This window comes from Pleurodeles waltl, chromosome 3_1, assembly GCF_031143425.1.
Source record: "Pleurodeles waltl isolate 20211129_DDA chromosome 3_1, aPleWal1.hap1.20221129, whole genome shotgun sequence".
In the NCBI taxonomy this organism is placed as follows: domain Eukaryota; kingdom Metazoa; phylum Chordata; class Amphibia; order Caudata; family Salamandridae; genus Pleurodeles; species Pleurodeles waltl.
Genome location: NC_090440.1, coordinates 416,625,180 through 416,645,984, shown reverse-complemented (window position 1 = coordinate 416,645,984; position 20,805 = coordinate 416,625,180). Strand labels below are relative to the sequence as shown.

Sequence of the window (20,805 nt, the reverse complement as noted above, 5' to 3'; positions counted from 1 at the left end):
GCTCAGACAATGATGGCTGACATCGAGGAAAACCTTTTCCCTATATTATCTAATCACATGCCCTCTTCGTCTGGTAGCTCTGAGACAGGAATTGACCGATTTTTAGAGCTTGAAATACAACTGAATCTGATTTTGGATGCCCTGTTACACAGGACGGAGAATTGTAAGTCAGCTTATACTTTTTATCCAGTGTAGGTGGTACTTGAGAGACTGTCGTTGGATTCTTTATTATCTTCAAGCCTTCATTCCAAATGTAATCTATCATGGGGATAGCCCTTTTTGATTTTCTTGCCTGCTCTTTAAACTCATGTAGAAAGCAATCAAAGTGAGAGGCAGATGTCGGTAGATGGAAAAGTAGCTGCCCTGTGCATCAAATTATGAAATCCCTGATATCTTCAGGAGGCAAATCTGAAGGGTGGGGCAGTGGTGGTGATGGCGTAGGAGCTAAGTAATCATCCAATTCATCACTAGGTTGCTGTGGAGTAGTAATTTCTCCTTCTCCTTCCTTGTCAGAGGAGGTGTCGTCTCTAGGAGGTGCAGCTATTGTAGAGGCGGGTGTGAATCTGGGTATTGGTGGGGAAGGAGTCAAGTTTCTTGGTGTAGCCAGCAAGGTAGGTTGTGGTTGGAAAGGTTGTTGTGGTTGATCCGGAGCTGAATTCGGAAACCTTTGCTTGTAGTCCTGAAGCATGGACTGAAGATCAGAAATAAGGGAAGCTGGCATCTGTACCGAACTACGTGGTTGGTAATATTGCAATTGTTCGTAATAACGGCCATGGGGTGTATAATAAGATTCATATTGCTGCTGCTCATCGTCGACATCGTCTTAATATGTAACGTTCAGCTGTGATTGACCATGTGCATCCCCAAATGGCACTTCATCATCAGATTCTTCCCAATCTAAGAGGAGACTAGGTAATAAAGTTGACACCTTACTGGGAGATGTTTCATCAGGACACAGGTTAGATCTGGTAACCTTTGTGATTTTTATTGTGGTGCAGAAGTCAGGAGAGACTGAACCGGTGGGCATCACAGTGTATTGAGAAGCTGTTTGTTTTATCGTAGATGTAGATGTCGTCGACTGTGGTGTCTTTGATGAAGATATTTTAGCCGACAATGGATTTGTCGATGGCTGAATAGTCAACGGGGCTGAAGACTTCGTCAACCTGCCTGAAGGTGTTGTCAACTGCAAGAGTTTATTTTTAGATGGTGGTGAAGTCACATCCACCATGGCACTCACCGTCGTTGGGGAGACTGGTGTTTTTATGGCCGTCATCGATGTCACTGACCACGATGGTCTAGTCGACGAGACGATGGAAGACATTGTGGTCGTCGTCAACAGCATCGTCAACTGTATAGTCATCATTGACGTAAGGTGAAGTGATGATTTACATGGACGGTTCAGAGGAAGGAGAGTGACTATTTTTTGCAACATGGCAAAGATGGTTGTGAGGAGGCTTACCCTGTGAGAAGAGTCTTTATGGTGGGATTTACGTGATTTTTTGCTCTCCTCAGAATGACCCTGATCAGATGATCTTGACCTTTTCTGGGGTCTTGGAGCTGTGTCACTGTCCTCACCTGAAGGTCCGAGTTTGCTTGAAGCCACAGACGAAGTCTGCCTTCTCTGTCTCTCAGAGTCTTAGCAGAGAAGGTGCAACAAATTTTGCAATCCTTCACCTGGTGTGTGGGATATAGGCAGAACAAACAGTCCTTATGAGGATCATCAATGTGTAGCCTTTTTCTGCCACAGGTTTTACAAGGAGGAAAAAAACAATTTTTGGAAGTAGCAGACATTTTTTCAAGACAAAATAGTTTTCAGAGGAAATACTGAGCAGAGGTCAGGGAGACTCCCTTCACACGACGTGCGGTAGAAAATCTGAGGGAAGGAGCCTCTCTTGGAAGTATTCTAGAGGGTGCTGTCATCTGATTGGTTATAGGTAAGGTATGGTTCTTTTTTCAAAAGGGCATAGAAAGGCTCTAGGTTTAAAGACCCAACATTACAGTCTATGAGAATTCCTACATACTGCTTTCCTACGGTACCGTGGGACTCCCACTTCAACGAGAGGGAATGATTCAAGCATGTGAATCTATGACAGATCCAATACTGGATAACTTTCCTGTCCACCACGTGAGCCACTTGCCTTTCAAGAATCAGCCTCAGCCATTGAGTATTTAAACCGCGTCCAAACCTGAGTTGTTGCTTGGCCTCGTTCCTGTCCTGAGCAATCATCATTCCAGCACTCACCTTCTGAGTCGGCAGGAATTTTCCAGTGCTCTTGTCTTCCTCAGCCAAAGCCTTCTTGCTGCTCCAGTGATCCCGAAGATGTTTGATGACTACACTGGGGCCTCACTTGCCCATCTTGACCAATGTGGCTTTATGCCCCACAGCAGCACCAGTCACTGTAATCGTAGAATGCATATTACTCTAGTGCACTGTCCTAGCCTCAAAACCCCTTTGCATTTATGGCTTTAGATTTGGAAAAACAATTTTTATTTTCTTGACTGGTCATGCATATTCCAGGTTCTCCCCCTCAAGAGGTTCGGACCTCTCTTCCTCTCTATTGTTAGAGTACTTTGTGCTCAGGCCTGAGTGCAGGTGAGTGTGAATAACATCCTCTTGCACCAGCCCTGTCAGCCAGGACACCCAGCAGGGTAACCCTAGCTCATCACTGTTATTTGCCTTGGCAATACCCCCCCTCCGGCAGTACAGTGTGATGCACAGGCCTGAGGGTTCCGGTGGAGTGACGGCCTGAAGGACCAGATTTGGCTGACCAGGAGCCTCAGTCTTAATTTTCTACTGAACCAGGCTTGACACAATATGAGCAAATGGGTAGGTTTGCCCCTCAATGCACTAGGTAAGGTAGCATTATTGAAAATGATGGTTTTACCCAGACTTTTCTATGTCTTGCAAAACTTACCCCTACTTATCCTGCAGACCTGGTTCAAGGCCATATTGACGAAGGTGTAAGCCTTTCTTTGGGGAAATAAAACTCCGGTCTACAAGTGTATACAATCCAGCTATGTGGGAGGGATGGGGATGGCTGACCTGCGGCTCTCTTTTAGATCAAAGTCATACACGGTTAGTTGTTTGGTGGGCATGTGGACCCTGTTTTGCCTAGAGGTGCCCCTAATCATCTGGCAGCATATTGTAGGCCTATTATATGAAGACCCACTCCCAGAGGGGTCTCTCTTGTGCTGGTGGTCAGCTGGATCCATTTAGACCAGAAATCTACGCAGGAGACCCATTTAAGGCAGGGCAAAGGGCTTCTCCATGCTGAACACCTGGCAGGGTTTGATTGGTAGGATCCTTTTGCGATCTCCAAACTGGATGACGGCATGCAGATAAAATCATTTCACAAATGCACACAAGCTCCAGACGGAGTTTGAACTCCATAAAATCCAATTCTATAAATATTTACAACTGTACCATGTCCTTCCGGTTTATCAGTTGACACTGGTTGATCTAACAGAATATAATTTGTTAGAATCTAAAGTTACCCTGAGCACATTAAGCACGGACAACATCTTGCGCCGCTACAAGTCCCTGATAATTAATGCGTGAGTTTGTTCTATTGCTTTGTGAGTGACTGGAAGGGTGCTATGATGGCACAGTGTGAACTGGTCATCAGCTCTTGTCTGCGCCTTATACAGTTGTAGTGCCTGCATTTATCTTAGCGCCTGAGGAGAATGGGCACAATCCCTCACCTGCCTGCCCCAGATGCACCAGCTATGAATAAGGCTTCTTCTCTCATATGGTTTGGAAATGTCCTAGTATTGGGCAATATTGATCTAATGGTTTCTCCGCCCTTTCTGGAGTACTGGTACAGCTAATTGATAGTTCTCCCCATATTGCTCTGTTGGGTATTCTGGAGAATGAACATACCTTGGTGGGTATTGGCACAACAAAAGCCAAACAAGACAATGCCCTGCATTGGAAGTCCTCTAAGCCCACCTTTGGATGAATGGAGGGCAGCAATGGATTGGTGCGCGAAATACGAGTAACCAATTAACAAAGCCTGCATAAAAACAGAAAGATCTGGAGGAAATGGTGGTCTTGTTATAATTTGCCCAATAACGGATGTACTGTGATGTATCGGTTACGATGTCCTGATGTATGAATACACTGTGCGCACGGTCTGTTTGATATGTTTTGTTTTTGCACAATTAAATGTGGTTATATAAAAAGTGCTCAACGTGTAAGCAATTCATTGCTTATTACTTGCTACCCTCGGTTTTGGAGGCGTCTTGAGCATTCCTACTTTGATTAAAAACCAGGATTACATAGTTCCTATTCCCATAATAATGCATAAGAGGTACGATGGACTGAAACTGAGAAATCTACATACCTGTAAAATATTCTGGTTTAAGATGGTACAAATCTCATTGTATTCTATCACCGCCCTTTTTTGTGGATTGAACTGTAAGAACGTGAGATAGTTCCTGTTCCTGTTTTATATGCAGATGTTTAAATAACTATTTGGAAACAAGAGAACTAGGACCTGTCTCACACTTTGTGGATGCAATATGTTGGTCTGATAGTGGAAACAAAGGAGACATAAAGCAGCACAAATTGTGTGGCCTATATATTCGTCATGACTGTGAAAGAAGGGACAGCTGACTATGAATTGGGCCATATGATGAGCTATAGTTTGTTAGAGTGGGGGCTTGCTGAAATGTTGTAATAAGAGGTCGAGGTTCACCATTACTATCTAGTCAGTTGTGAAATGTTGTGTGGACTTCTTTACTCTAATCCATCTGTAATGGAAGGGACATTATTTAGGCCATCGAGTTGTTGTAAGAGGCCCTTTAACCATCTCCTACATTAGAAGGGGGAACTGAATGAGTATCAACTTTAATAAGGATGAATCTCTGGTAACTTTGCCACATGACAACTAAATCATAAACACATGACTGAATGGCAGTAAATTAATATTGCTAATGTTTTATGCCGTGCAAAGACTTGAAAGGCAGTACCTATAAATGGTCCATCTCCTTGCGTTTTCAGACGAAGCTGCTCTCCCAGCTCCAGTTCCGTTTTCTCAGTTTCTGCCTCCGACAGCCAAAAGGCCACCGTGCCGCTGGGAGTATGCCTCTCCGTTATACTCACAAGTTCAATCTTCGTCACAACTCGATTCAAGTCTTCAAGTGATAGTTTGTCAGTCTCTCCTTTGGCTTCTACCTCTAGTGTGATGATACATTTAACAAACATCAGTACAAAGTGATCACTTTGTATCAGTTTCAAACAACAGTTTCTCAATCGATGGACAACAGAAATGTAGTGCTCTTCAACTAGTCATATAATTTGACGTCAGTTTACCTGTATCATTTTAAGCAAAAAATTAAGTATTTTGTGCATCAGTGAATTTGCACAATTATTAAATATTTGATTTGGTAGTGCAACTTTTTTAAACATATATCTAATGTTATGTGAAATTTAGAAAACGCAGCAACTATGTAATTCCCCAGTTTTGGGGGCAATAATTCGCAATCTGCCTATTCTGGAGCAGGGATACCTGCCAGAATGAGTGACTGGCACTAGAATCCTCACACTAAGATAAAGAGAAAATGTAATGCGGGTCTAAGTGTTAAGCAATTAGCTTGATAACCCCTTCGTAGACATTTACTATAAAAATCTTATTTTCTGGGTTAATTATTGTGTACACCGGGTTATTTATATGCACAGAAGACCTTAATACTTTCCGTTATACGTCTCTAATGTGTGAAATACACAAATTCCCTAACTAAAATGTTTCATGGAGAAAGATAAATGTGTGTGACTCCAAACTAGAGTCTTATAGAGGCAAGTCTTACTCTGGGAACTCTGTATCTGTAGACACAAGCGAGTAGGCCACCTTGGGATGTTTACACGAAAGCTTTAAATAGGCACTTGTTCTTGCCTCTGGCACAGTTCGCAAGTGGATGAATTCGAAAAAGGAAAAAAACAAGACTAATGCTCACCTAAAGACGAATGATGATGATGGTATTAATAATAATAATTATAAAATAATTAAAAGAAAAAGAACAATCAATGGTGAATTCTGAGTAAACTAATGTGGCCAGCGTTACGACTTGGGGTATTTAACCAGAGCGATAACTCCAGGTGAAATGCCACAAGCCGCAATTTTAAATTTGCCTGTGTCCATAGTTATCGTGTAAAAACTTCAGACCAAATAATCCCGGGCCTGTCACAGTTTCTGCAGACATGAGGTGCATGGAGTCGGATTACCTGTCACCCCGCGCCCTCTGCAGCAGTGGAACAGGACCAGACGTGCAGATATTTTCGGCAGTTTTTTGCAGAAATAGGGGAAAACTGCCCAGTAAAGGACCCGGTAATTCAGAGAGCGAGTGCTTGTTCTCCTTTTCGGGGAAAAAACTTGTGATTGCTGGAAGTTGATGTAGAGATACGGGACAGATTCCGACCACCCCTTCACCTCACCAAATTCCAGAAAACTCATAATGAGGGCCATTGTAACAAGGGTATTGAACTGGTGTCATCTTTTTCCATTTCCATTTATAATTCGACCTGCACACAGTGCTTAATTTGTGCTTGTTGTTTCCGGTGCTGAGCACCGGCACTTATTTGAGGGCAGGGGCATATTTTTGAGGGCCGGGGCTTATTCTTCGGCCTCAAGCATTTGCTGCGAGCGAGACACATATGGGAAAGACGGATGAAGGAAAAACGAAAAAGCGTCACAAAGGGAGGGAGTAGAAAGCTGCAAGAGTGAGCTGAAGGGGCAGGGAGTGGCTTTATATGGATTAAAGAGGCCCAAGATGGCTCCAGGACTACGCCGCCTCAGTATTCCATGTTCACATATTTAATTGCCGCATCTTTAAGAGGAGGGCTTTGAGCACCGGCACCTTTTTATTTACAAATTAAGCACTGCCTGCACACCACATTAGAGAGGGGAGGAGGGAGTTGTGGGTCAGGTGTTCGGAGCAATGATACAGCTGAAATTATAGCACAGGGCTGGTAATAGGTGTTGAGTGGAAGGAGAAGGGTGCGGCAGAGATCAGGCACATTTCACAGCTGCATACAAGTCCCGAGGCATATGCTGGCATACGTGCTGTATGGAGGCTCAAGCATAACTCCACTCGGAGCATAACCTTTGCATGTCTATGGTGAAGCTTTTTTGAGCGGTGAAAGCTTGCAATTTGATCACACATGCTTTCCCAATTCCAAAAACTCATCCATCAGGGTGAATTCTTTCAGCAACTAATGAGCAACTGGAACTACTGTCAGTTGTACAATCCTGTCACTACGTTGCCACAACTAAAAGTGAACTGATATTCTCACAAGACGGAGCAGAGTCGTTCAATTGTTTCTTCATCGCATACACTGAAGTGAATTTAGCCACTCCTTCCTGTTAACACACCAGTGGCGGCCCGTCCTTTAGGGTGGAGGGGCCACGCCCACCCATCTTTTGCCCCTCATGAAGAGTGTCTGTCAGGCTGAACAAAGGTCAGCCTGACAGACACTCTCCATGTTCAGGTCAGGCAGCCAGGAGCAGACATGCGCGATTTGCGCACACTCCTGGCTGCCTGAGCTGAACTTTGCTGGGCTGAGGAGGTCACAGCTCCTATGGGCGTGACCTCCTCGGCTCAGCAAAGGTGCCTCGAGGCCCTCCCCTGGGTGACGAGGAAAGCGTCACCAATTGACACTCTCCCTGGGAGCTTCAGTTTAAGCCCTGAAGTGCCCAGGGCGAGTGTCAATCAGTGACACTTAGTTACAGAGTGGGGTGGGGTCAGCAGTCTCACTGAGCCCATCCCACTCTGTGACGAGGCTGGGACTGCTGCCTTCCCTCTTTGGCTGACCTAAGGTTGAAGGTAAGTGTGTGTGTATGTGTGTGATGTTTTAAATTGAATGTTTGGTGCGTGCGTGCATGTTTAAATGGTATGAGTGTTGTTAATGGATGTGCGTGCGTTCATGTGTGTCTGAGTGTGAAAGAATGAGTGTGAGTTTGTGTGTGTGTGTGTGTGTGTCGCCCGCCCCCCTCCCTCCTAAAGCTGCCGGCCGCCACTGCAACACACCTCTGGCATGTTGCTTAAATCAGAGGACTGAATGCAACCGCAATACTCTCCTTAAAGTGCCTTCATTGTTTGCAATATGTTAAACTGTACGCAGGAAGGCCTGTTTTCAGCAATATCAGGAAGGGAGACTACTAAGGTAGCACCGACTGTGACAATATTAAACAGCTCCTTCAATTCTGGTTCTCTCCTTGGTGGTTAAACCACTCATTAATCTCCCTAAATCTTGTAGTGCCTTATTCCACCCATCTCATCATAGATCTGACTAGGGCTGGGAAGATACAGGAGAAAGAAGTGATGGGCCAACTACAGGCCTCACGGGGAACAATGTTTTAGTGATACTCACTACTGAGGAGTTTAGCCAAAGCACAGCATTGAAGCGCACTAGTGAATGTGTGGGATGTTATTTTAAGACAGATCATCTGAAGTTTACAATTTATTATGCTGGATTGCATAACAAGAGTTTGAAACTGTAGTTCACGCCCTGCTTCCCTCAGTTGAAATCAGTGGTAGGAGTCTCAGATCCTACTCTTGGATGGTTCTCCCTAGAGGGCCCTCGCCAATGTGTCAAGCTTGGACCTTATAGCTCAAAACTATTTACCATCACTCGAAACTTTGCGCATAAATACAAAGTCTACCTTGTACTGTTTAATATGTATATGATGCCCAATCTAAAGCTGATTAGGTCGGAATGATTAACTGGTAAGCTTATGCACAATCAAATTTACCTCCTAGTAAGTAGCCATAAGAAAAGCTCAAGATTCTATACTGTGTAAGGGAAAGGGGGTGGTAATGAAATGCTACCAAATCGAAAATTATTCTTTTAAGCCATAAACACACTCTTATATGCCTCTATCTCTGTCAGTGTTCTCCAGTTTTGTCACTTTCTGAAATTAAGTCTGTGTAGCAAGTCAAAATTAGGGGCTCATTTGGGATTCCAACGTCAGTCTAATCTGATCTGATATGGTTGGTTCAAGCTCTGTTAGGTGCATAGAGTATGACATGTTATACTTGGGAGCTCCACAATATGGTTGTGGATGTGGTTAGCAATTCTAAACTAGATTCCCAGAATGCCCTTTGTAGGGGACTGTCAGAACCACAACTACAGTGGCTCCAGCGAGTTCCGACTATAGTAGTGAAGTTCATTTTTAGGTGTACAGCCTGATTCAGAGATTGGCAGACAGGTTCCCCCATCACAAACGTGATAGATATCCCATCCACCCTGTTAAAGGTGCATTATATCCTGTAGCTCTTGTAATAAGGTGTACAGGATATCAATTGCATTTGTGACAGAGTAACCATCTGCCAAACTCTAAATCAGGCCCTCAGTTCCCACTTTTAGAAGATCATATTTATGGCTTCCTGTGAGAGCATAAGTGAACTTCAAGGCATTCTGATCTTGCTTTGGAATTGTTTTGTGTGGTCTCATTAGTATACCATTCAGTAAACGTCCCAAAATTCTGCCACTACAGACCCCTAAAGTAAACTGAGACCACCCTTTCAGTGGTGCAGCTGATTAAGTGAAAGTCTAGAGGAGAGTGCAGCTTTATTTTCTTGGTCCAAAGCCACAGAACAATGTCCCCCATTAACTTTTGTCTGGTGAAACAATGTGTCTCTTTTGCTTAATGGATTGTTGTATCACAGTCAGTGTGGTCTTCTGAATGCCTACATCGGATCGAGTCCAATGGGCTTTATTCTCTATATAAATTTAAATTTAGTAAATCAATCAAAACAAGTCACTCAGGGCCTCTTATCAAATGTTTTAAGGGTTGCCTTACTTTATATTACAACACACTGGAATTCTTCTAGATCATGGGCACACAAAACATTTTCTCAGAGGCCAAAAAGTTTGATCAGTGATGTGGCCGAGGGCCATATTAATGCCAGAGGTGTGGCAGTAATGCATGGGGTTAGGGAGGATTAGCTGTAAGGTGGGAATAGAGGGAGCAAAATATACATTTAGTGGCCGAATTGAACAATGTGAAACCAGGAAACCTGGGATTAATCCTGGCTTCCCCACATTACCAAATTGTGTGTCCTAGACAACTGCTTTATTTAACTCTCCCTTCTTTTTTAGGTTGACAGTAAGAGTACAACTTCATTGATACTTTAGTAAACATCACTGTGGGCCTTAAAGCAACCCCCCTGCTTCTCATTTGTTTGTTTCAATGTCCTTTAAAAATCCTTGTTTGCTAGTGGTCAGTCCTGCCTCTGTGTTCTTCTTTTTCTCTTTCGTTCCTCCCACGGAGTAAACACTAAGTAAAATATCATTATGCTTTGTTGTGTCTATCCGTTCATGGGGGCACTATTTTATTAATTTTTCCAGCTCGTGTTACACTGTGGGTGCTCAGACCAATAGCTGCTTGCTTTTTATTGCAGCATTCGTCCCTCCCAGTTCCCCCCATGTGGCTGATATTCTTTTGTATTTATCCTGAAGGCAACTCCCAGGCTGGTTTGGAATGGAGAGCAATTAATTCTTGTAGCTTTAACTCTGCCCCTTTTAATTGCCGTGTTGCGTGGGCCGAAGCCGGAAAAGACCAGCTGCTGTGCTCCGATTGGACCTGCTTCAACTGGGGTGCTCTGCTGCTTAGGGACTGCAGGTGCGATGTTTGTATCATCAGGATACCACAAGCCTGCGTTTAAAAACACCACCGAAAATGCAACTCACAGTTTATTTAGACAAATGTGGAAAACGAAAAACAGGCACAAAAACAGGCAGACAAACATACACAAAAAACATTGCAACTGCTGCTCTGTGCCTAACAAGGATATAACTGGCATCGCTTCTTTAACAGGTCCATTAAAACAGCCTCACGCTCTTCGTCTTGTCCTTCCTGTCCTCCCTTTCCCGCATTGATATGAGCTCCGCAGCCAGCAGAAGCCATCCATCCCTCCCGTCCCCTCCTCCCAGCTCAGCCTGCGCCTACAGACGAGAGAAGGATCTCGCGGAAGGAACTCCAGCCAAACCCCCTTCCCTCCCCATGTCTGTCTCTGGTTCCCCAGGACTGAGCCAGGCAGAGCGCGCACCCTCCCTTGATCTTGGTTCCTCCTTTGTAGCCTTGCTGCTCCCACCCACCTCTTTCCTGTGTTGTTGCTGGCATCCTTTACGCTCCCTTGCTTGTTTGTTTTACCTTTGTCAGAATGCCCCTTTTCTTGCTGTATGTGACGTGTCTGTGTGTGAACGAGGGTGCTTACTTGTGTGCGATGTGCACAAGGGTATGTGCTGGTGCGAACATGTGTGATGATGTGTTGGGGCAGACAGAAGGTGTCCTGTGTGTCTGATGGCATGTTTGATTATGATAGTGTATTTGCGCAGGGCCCATGCAAGGCATGTGCAAAGTGTGTAGCTGGGCAGATCCTCCCCCCAGTCCACAACCAGCTGGTACTGGACAACAAACATGCCGTTTTATGCACCAAAAAATCAGAAGACAAGCAGTAAATGGTCATAACCCAAGAGAGGCCTCCGGTACGGCAACCTTAGAGTGAACTAAATACACTATGTACCTGGCCCGGGAGCTAAAGCCCATGTAACTGCATAGCGCTGTATCTTGCGCTGAACCGCTTCTTCCAGTACTAATTCACGTGCGTGCCACCTTCAGGGTGAAAAAGGATCAGATGCCAACAATGTTAGCGACAAGAGGTCCAAGGGTGAGAGTGCGCTTTATAAATCTATGACATATCATACAATGCTGAGATCCCGCTCATAGTTATGTAAGGATTGTATGAAACTGTCTCCCCTGCATTACTTTGTGCTGCCCCAGCACTTAAACAATACTTGTGGAACAACCAATGAAGTGCAGCCCTGCCAGGTGTCACGCAACTCGCATTAGAATAAAATGCATTACCACAATGCCTGAGATTGTCACGCAAGTCCTGAAGTGCGGTAAAACCTTCTTGATCCAGTTTTTCACTAAGCTAGATAAGCTCCGAGTAGTGTTTATCAAAAGGCCACAAGATGGCACTGGTGTACAACGCGAGGTAAATGATTCACTATAGATTACGATTTTTATGTGGTCCCCTCGTCTTCATCGCTTGATTTTGTTTGCAAGAAAGTGTCACTCATAGTCACTGAAATCGCACTCACAATTACACTGAAAGTATGACAATGTCACACATAGCAATCTGAAACCTTGGCAGCTATGGAAGTGTTGGTGTTTATTTAAACAAAGACCTGCCTGAAAAACACGGCTGGTAGGGGCATTTCATGTATATTTGCAGCAAGTGGGCAGTACAGGGCCCAGATATTGTATTGAGGCAGTATTGGAAACATAAAAGGACTAGCTGATTAATGATGTTCGAGGCCCCGGGCCGGTCTGTGGTGATTACTTAATACCGTCTTTGCTCCTCCCATCTCTGACAGTAAAGTCTGATCTCAAAGAGCAGTGGTGGGGACAGTGGGGGTCTGCAGGGCCCTGCCATCCGTCATCCTCCTGCCAGAAGCATTCTGTTCTAAAGGCAGGCTGAATGCAATCTCCTTCCAGGGCCTGCACCAAAGAAACAGACGAAAATAAAAACCTTTGTGCAAGGGATTCATCCCCAACACAGTCACTGTACACGGAACCTAAGGTAGAGGCGCGGGGGAAGAAGATCACCCCAAACTTAACCCATTGTGGGATCCACATCAGCACTGCTGCTGTCTCTGACAAAAATAACTCGCTGTGGTAAACTGCAAACTCCACAGACACGAATCTCTGTGCCTGACAATTCCCCAAATCATTACATATCGCCACAAAAATGTAAAAAAGAAACAAGCACTGGCCAGTAGGTCTGGCCTATGTGAGATCTATTGGGTTGTCAGTGTTTTTTTAAGCCATGTACAGCACAGCATGGCTAAAATTACAAAACAAATGCTATGACACAGTTAATGCAGACCGCTTTATAGTGCTTTTTTTTACTTTCAACCATGCTGCACAACTATACAGCTGTACAACATGACAAATAAAAATCTGAAAAGAAAAAAAACTAAAATGTAGCAGCGTTGAACACATCTCAGCACTTTTTGTACTTTTAGCCATCCTGCACAACATGGCTTAAAAATGGCTAAAATATTGACAAAGAATAGATTTTACATAGGTGAGACCTATTGGCTTTGTTAATGCAGGAATGTGGAATTCCTATAGCCTAATGCCCAGGACATATTGTTTGGGGTCAAGGACAACGGGTTTCCCTGTTTTGTCCTTGGGACAAGTAGGCACAAAGCACTGCAGCACAAACCCTTTGGCTGCAAGTTTACTGGGAAGGTAAATGTCTGCAGTTGGGGTAATATTTGTGTCCTATATGGTTTTGAACTTGTATTTATGGTTCATTAATGCAAAGTCTTTATTATTATGGCAAGTGCTCTAAATAAGCATTGTAAGGTCACACTGCACTACTGACAGTGGTTCCAGTAAAAGATGTGTACACACGTTTGAAAAGTTTAACAATACGAGGCTATGTATAGTTATAATGCTCCCAGAATGCTATCCGATTAGATGCAAATGTTTGTGGAAGCTTCCAAGCGAGATTGATGATTCTTGCGTTACAAAATAAAATGTTCAGAAAAGCATGCAAGTAGGAAAAATATGGTTTGTTAAATTACTGTGAAATTTTAGGTACTATTTCTTTGACATAATTAAAATGGGCTGATACATGCTAGTATTTCCAAAAACATATTCATAAAGGAGAATCACAAGATTATGGGAAACATGAAAATAAACAAGCATTGGTCAAGCCAACAAATCCAACATTGGTTGCCAGTCTTTTGGTTTTGTCAGTGCGTGTCTTGTTTTGACATGGCTTTGGTAACAATTTATTGTTGTGGGAGCTGCCAGGCCCTCATCATTATACCAAACCTTTGCAAAATACAAAAAAGTTTGGGTTTCAAAAAGCACACATTGCCACAGTAGTTGCTGGCCCTGAACAAAACAACGTTGTGTACCAATATGCTCTTTGTGAAAGAGCAGAATGCTATCACTCACAGTAAAGCCAGCTGATAGAGAAAGAGAATTTTAATAAAACAAAATGTCTTGGTTAATTCCAGACCTAATTAGGGGCCCAATTCTTAAAGAGAGTCACAAAAGTGCATTTATGGTATCAGTCTTTGAAGTAATGGCTTTCATGAATTCATAAGAACTTACAAAGTAGACCAGGAAATCGTACTCCTAGAATTTTTTTGTGATCTGTATTTTAACACTACATGCACATGTAGATTTGCTAACGCGAAAATCTATTGAGAGTTTACAAGTTCACATCCCCCAACCACTTTTTTCCCCAACCCTGGAAGAACTTCTACTTCTGCCCTTGTCAAGAGTAAATTTCCAACCTTTCTCAGTATAGGAAATCATTGTAGAAGAGCTGGTGATGATCATTAACACATGCAAGTTAGTAGGTTTGCACAGACTCAAAGGCATTCCAGCCTGGAAAATGGTTTACTGCTTTCTCCACCCCCAGTATATAGATCTGCAGAAAAGTGACAAAATAAAGAAATAGCTATAGTAGGGCTTGAAATTGCTAGTATATCAAACTCTACTAGTATTAGCCCTGGCATAATCACGGAGGCTATTATCAGAGCTCTTACATAATAAGATAGCTGCCATAATTTGTGGCCGCACAACATGGCACCAAAGAGACAAGTAGATTTTTTTACAGGACAAAAAGATTTAAGAAGGAGCCTGTCCCTTGGATAAGAAGATACGTTATTAAATTCTATACCCCTGCAACACTTTTCTTCATTATCAAAATATAGGAGGATCTCGGTGTGCACTGTACAAAAACGTCTCCTGAGTTGGATTTAATAAACAATAATGCTGTTCATGTAAAAAAAAAAAAAAAACCCGGGCCACCCAAAGAGTACACATAACAACTGACTTGACTCTTTAGTTCACTATTAATATTGCTGTCAGGGTGGGGACAAAAATTAACTATCACTTTCAAAGTAATACTTATCAATGCACTTTCTATAATCGTTTTGAAACTTTAAAGTGACTACCATATTTTACACTTCTGCTGCAAGATGTCTATAAAAATAAAGGTGTCCACAAAGTTATTAGGTGCAGGATTCCATAGTTGCTTCCTTTCTTTAACACCAATTAACCTTTAAATAAATGTTTGCCTGTTTTTTAAAAACATTTTCATAGTTAGTGCTGACTCAAATAAACAGCACTCCAATGCTGCTGTTGACCAGGGGGCAGCATGGAGACGTCAGGCGGGGCAGCATGGAGACGTCAGGCGGGGCAGCATGGAGACGTCAGGCGGGGCAGCATGCGGCTTCCGGGTCGTACTTTGCATATCAGCGCACTAGATAATGTCATTCAAAAAGTGCTATCGCTTAGGTTTGACGTCTTCTACATACTATGAACTTTTTTGCAACATGCAGAGAAACTTATAGCTGCAGAGGAGGATGTTATAGTCATGTCGGGGAAGGACAGCATGGTGATAAAGTATAGTCGCATGTACCTTTTATCTTTGCACCAATTCTTGATTATGCACGAATGCCTTAATGTCCACTAATATATAAGCAAGATTTAATATTGTTTTACTATAAACCTATAGTGTTCATAAGCCTTCATATGCATGCTAAGTTTCATGATTATCCTGGGTGCAGAAGCGATTTTATTTATTGTTGTACATTCATACATTTTTGGAATTTCGTAGTAAAATATTGCCTGACTTCCAATGTTGGCAATCAAAAGCGCTTTTTTGATAAAGTAGCGTATTCAGTAGCAAGGGAGTAGCCAGAAAATGTAAATACCCCACCTCTGAACCAAAGTTCTTATGTAACCAAGCAAGCAAAGCAAGTCATCACAACCCTTCCAGACTGCTCTGTCTCTTAAATCCAAGCATTAATCCATTCATCCTTTCATCTTTCCATCCACCCTCCCATTCACTTATCTATCCATTCTTTCACTCATTCAGCTTTACATCCATCCTTTCCCACATCTCTCATCCATCCTCCCTCTCAGCATCTCACCCATCCATCCTCCCTTTTACTCATCCATCATCCACTCTTTCACTCAGCCATCCATCTTTTCACTCAACTATCCTCCCTTTTCCCATCATCCATTCAACCATTCATCCTGTTACTCTATTCACTCATCCACCCATCCTTTCACTCACTCATCCATTCTCTCATCATCCATCTGTCCATCCTTTCACTTATCCAGCCAGTGACCATTCACACATTCATCCATCCTCTGCTTTCACTCATCTAGCCATTCGGTAACTCATAAATCCTTAGGTCCACCCACTCATCCATCCATCCTTTCACTCCATCCATCAGTCTAACATTTCACTCCATAAAACCAACCATCCTCCCTATTACTCATCCATCCTTACATTCATCCGTCCATCCATCCATCCATCATTTATCTCAACACTCCCACTTGTTCACTTATCCAGCCATCCACCCTTCTACTCATGAATCCATTCAGACTTTCATCCATCCATCCATCGACCCTCCCTTTCACTCATCCATCCATTCTCTCACTCATCATCTTTATATCCATCTTTTTGTGCATTCTTCCATCATCTATCGAGCCCTTCACTCACACATCCATCCATTAACTTACTCACCCACCTACCCACATTCACGTCAATTACGAGCAACTGTCTGGCGAGTTGCAGGCAGAAGAGGCCATCAAGAACTCCACCCTCGCTGAAGCTGATAAGTAGGGTGGGGGGGGGTTCACCACGCCTCTGTTCAGCAGAATGTTTATGTATCTTCTGGCTTCAAAGGACTTATCACATTCTTCCATTGAGAAAATACTGGCTTCTGTTCATTAGTTAGTCTTGTTGAAGTAACGTTTCTTTCGCATGTACACGTTTCCATTGACTTGTATTGAGAACAATTTGTAAAAAAATGTGTCAAAAATGCATATATTTTAGTATTATATGCTTCAACTGGATTTTGAGCAGATGATCTGGTCATCGGAACTGACAATTGTCATTTGCCTATTTTGCTTGGTTGCTCGCTAATTTTGTATTAAAAGAATGTTAACTTTTAGCCCCTGAAGTGTTGTTTTATTTTACAATGGTTTCCAACAAAATGCGGAGTTAATTCAAGGGCTCTAGAGCAACCATGAGTCTGTTTTGGAGAAGGTTAAAGACACTAGGTAACAGTCAAAAAAGAAGGGAGAAATGTCCAGTTCTCTAAAGTGACTGCAGCTAAGGAGCCTACTTTAAATTGACATCTCTCTCACAATGGATAAAACAAAATGTTGCTACTATTCTGAGCAAAGCTGAAGGAAGAATAACGAGGCTTGTCATTCTGGAGCCATGTTTCAGTAAACTGATAAGTAAAACTCTGAGATTAATTGAGGGAAGCAGAAACATCCACCTTAAGCCCCCTTTTGAAGGCCGCATGGCAAGCATGGGCTAATGGGCCTCAGCCGTGAGTGGTGGGGCCATTTGCCTCTTATATGCAAGGGTCCATCCTTCCTAATATGGCTCTGCAAAAATGGGTAAAGTACAAGCCCTACAGCACTTGACTCTCAGTGGTAGAGATGATAAGCAGTCACAGGCGTCTCAAGGAGGTAGTCTGGAGGTGATCACGGTCAGAGCAACACAACAATTTCCCGGAAGCTAAACAAAATATTGACCAACCCAGTGGTTTAACTTGGTAAAATACAATGCACTTGAATATATATGTAAATCATAATACTTCAGAGTACATGCTGCTTGGTGCAATTACTTTACTGGTGCTTTGGCAACTATGCCTTTGCTCTTGGTCCCCCTCTCCCACATGTCCCTCGTTCGTGTAATTAGGCAGGTCCCCAACCTTCTAGGTTTGAGCTTTCTGGGGCAGGTATGAAGGATCAGGTTATCTCAAAAAGTCCCCTGTGTTAAGGTTCTCACCACAATGAGGTTGTGTCAGTTCTGTTCGAGTGTCCTGCTGGAACCTACAGTGCATGTCCTTCTTGCCCCCTGTTCAGGGAGCACACACACTAGCTGGACATGTTTTGCGTGTTCCGTCAGAGGCCGCCTCTGCAGGTAGTGACAGAGGCCACCACCCAGAGTCCTTTCAAGCATGCAGGACTCTGGTGATGATGCAGGCCTCCATCGATCAACAAACTAGCTCTAGGCTTGAGTGAAATATGGGCACTGGGTTGTTTGCTAAAGTCCGATCCGTATGGTCCTTCTCCAGTGCAGTTTCTGATGCAGCGCAATGTCCTCAGGAACAGTTTCTCCGATGCAGTGACACGGTCTGCTCAGGCACAGTTCTTCAATGCAGCAGCACAGTCCGCCCAGATTCTTGTTGAGGTTACTTCTTAAACCATTTGTATGTAGAGACTGTTCCCACATCAGGGCATGCAGATCATTCTCCTTAGTCTTCTGGTTCTGAAGGACACCACCAGGGGTCAAACTGCTCCTGGCTCACCTTGTACAGTCCTATCTCCTACAGGGTTGGCAAGTTCCTTCCCTATCTCAAAGGCCGGTTGTTATGTAGGACCTTTAGGTCGGAGGCACCACTTCTTCCTTTCAGGTAAGACTTCAGATGATAAGTTTTGGTCTCCTCCCCCCAGCTTCAAGAATCTCACCATTACTTTGGATCATTTTTTTTTAATTTTTTTTTTCTCTCTCTCTCGCTCTCTCTCTCCAAGTAGAAGCAGAATATTCCACATGTGCACCAGCAGAACTCCTCTCCAGTGACACTGGTAAAAAAAAAAAAAAAAAAGAATCTGGTCACAACTATGGATTCCAAAATATAGTATGTTGCCACCACTTCTGTAAATGCTAAACCCACAACAGGGACAACAGTCCACTGTCAGTAAATTAGGGCACACTTGGTGCGCCCCTCCATGTCGCAGGAGGGGTCCAGAACTTTGCTCATGTCAGGGGACAGGCCTAGGCCTCTGCACACATTACATTAGTTTGAGGCTATGGTAAAAAATCAAAAACCTGGATACCAAACACTCCCAGTTCGAAACTCAGGGCAGGGGAACAGACTGTTTAACCTAGAGGGGACATCCCCCTCCCAAAAGTCAAGAAAAGTTCTCACTCATGCCTTTACTAAACAAACACTTTGGAGAAATTAGGTTCTAATAGCTCTGGTCAAACACTTTTAAATGTTATAGGAAAATCAACAGGCTCCATTGATGATTGCTTGCTGAAATGAAGATACACCAGGAATATTGCTTTTCATGGGCAAATTCTTTGCAAATATTGCCATTCCTTGATTTGAGCTACGCTTATGATTGACGAAGGATGGCACTTAGATGATATCATGAGCTGGATTGGTTTGCTGAAATGAAGATCCCATATGGTCAGCTTATAATTATTGATTTGAAAAAAACATTTATAGTGTTGATGGGCTTCCATACATCAAATCGATGCACTTTTTATTTTCTGAAATATATGTAAAGAGGTTCTTAGTAGATATTTGAAAGTACAGGTTGCATCAAATACCAAAGACGGCAAGACTATTCCATTTCAGTGAGATTGCCCTTTGCTGAACAAAACCTAATTAAATGTACCCCATTTAATAGGCAAGATTTTATTTAAAGGTTTGTGGGACTCGTTACAAGAGATTGAACAGAGGTAGCTCCTCCGCAATGGTGGAGGGGCGTTGTCCCATGGCTAGGAGCCAGCATTGCAGGGAGGGGCAGGGATGGGCCACGGGAGAAGGAGAGAGTGCACCTACGTGCACATGTGTGTTTAGCCGGCCGTCTCAAGCATGCACACATGCGCACTTAGGTTTCTCCAACCAAGCTCTGAGAAACTGCACAGACCCTAGGGTTGTGACTGAGCAGCAGTCCAAGGTGCTCAGACCAATCCTGATGCTGTTTTCATGCTAGTTTTAGCATGAAAGCAGCGCCAGGACTGCTGAGGAGCCTGTGGTGGTGTCTCAGCGATTGCTGGGACACGAGAAGTGGAAAGAGGCGGCAGAGACCGCGGCGGCAGAAGCGACTATGAGAATGGTAGGTTGTTTTGTTGGTTTCTCCTGTCTTTGCCCCAGCCCCACCCCTTGACATCTGCGGTGGCTGCCACTGAGGTTGAATGCCGTACCCATAAATCATGAGGCTATCATTTGCAAGCTACATAAATCTAACAAAAGGGAGACATTTTGGATCGATCTGCTCTCTAAGCTATCTAGAATAAAGAATGAGAAACCAAGTTATAAAATAAGCACTCAGTTCCCCATGTATGGGTCCCAAGCTCATACCAACAAATAATATCTACTATAAGTATGCGGCATACTCTGAACACACAGCCATTGAATAAATGTTAAACTCAACAGTCAATAAGCATTCCAATTTGTTTCCCTTTCAGGGGGAGTGACAGTGTACAGGGAAGTTTCCCTCTAAAATTCACAGTGCGAGAAACAGATGCCCCATCTAGGAGAACTAAGTGGGACTCAACTCCCCCCACTTCCTGCTGTTGCCGCTACTGGGAGAAAAGCTGTCACAAAAGTGTGACAATGGAGTCAAAGCATCCATCAAGTCCACAGCAGATTGAAGCCTTTAGGAAGGCAAAGCTGCAGCTATTCCGACAAGAATAACAAACAAGCCGCAGCGCAGGTGAAAGGGGGAGGGGGTTCTACCTCTCAATCAATAGCGTCATTCATAGGTCCCAATCATTAAACACCTATAAACAGTAAATGCAACATAATCCTGGTAACAGCATGCTGCTCAGCTCTCACGTGAGTATACCTGGCATACTCGGTAGGGTGTTTGATGGAGGGAGGCAAAATGTACAAGTGGAGCCCAAAGAAAATAGCCATCATTAGCCATTATGTCACATCCTGCGGGTCACAGATCTGTACAATGTCCAATAGGGATATGAATGACAGATGGCTTAAAAAAAAAA

The 20,805-nt window shown here is 43.5% G+C and overlaps 1 protein-coding gene across 1 annotated transcript in view; it reads right to left on the bottom strand.

The window, feature by feature from the left end:
• Positions 1–20,805, bottom strand: part of ARPIN (actin related protein 2/3 complex inhibitor) — a 206,930-nt gene that overhangs the window by 128,788 nt on the left and 57,337 nt on the right. Inside the window, exon 4 of the mRNA XM_069222673.1 lies at positions 4,972–5,178. Within this exon, the coding sequence (XP_069078774.1) occupies positions 4,972–5,178 (207 nt within the window). The remainder of the gene's footprint in view (positions 1–4,971; positions 5,179–20,805) is intronic.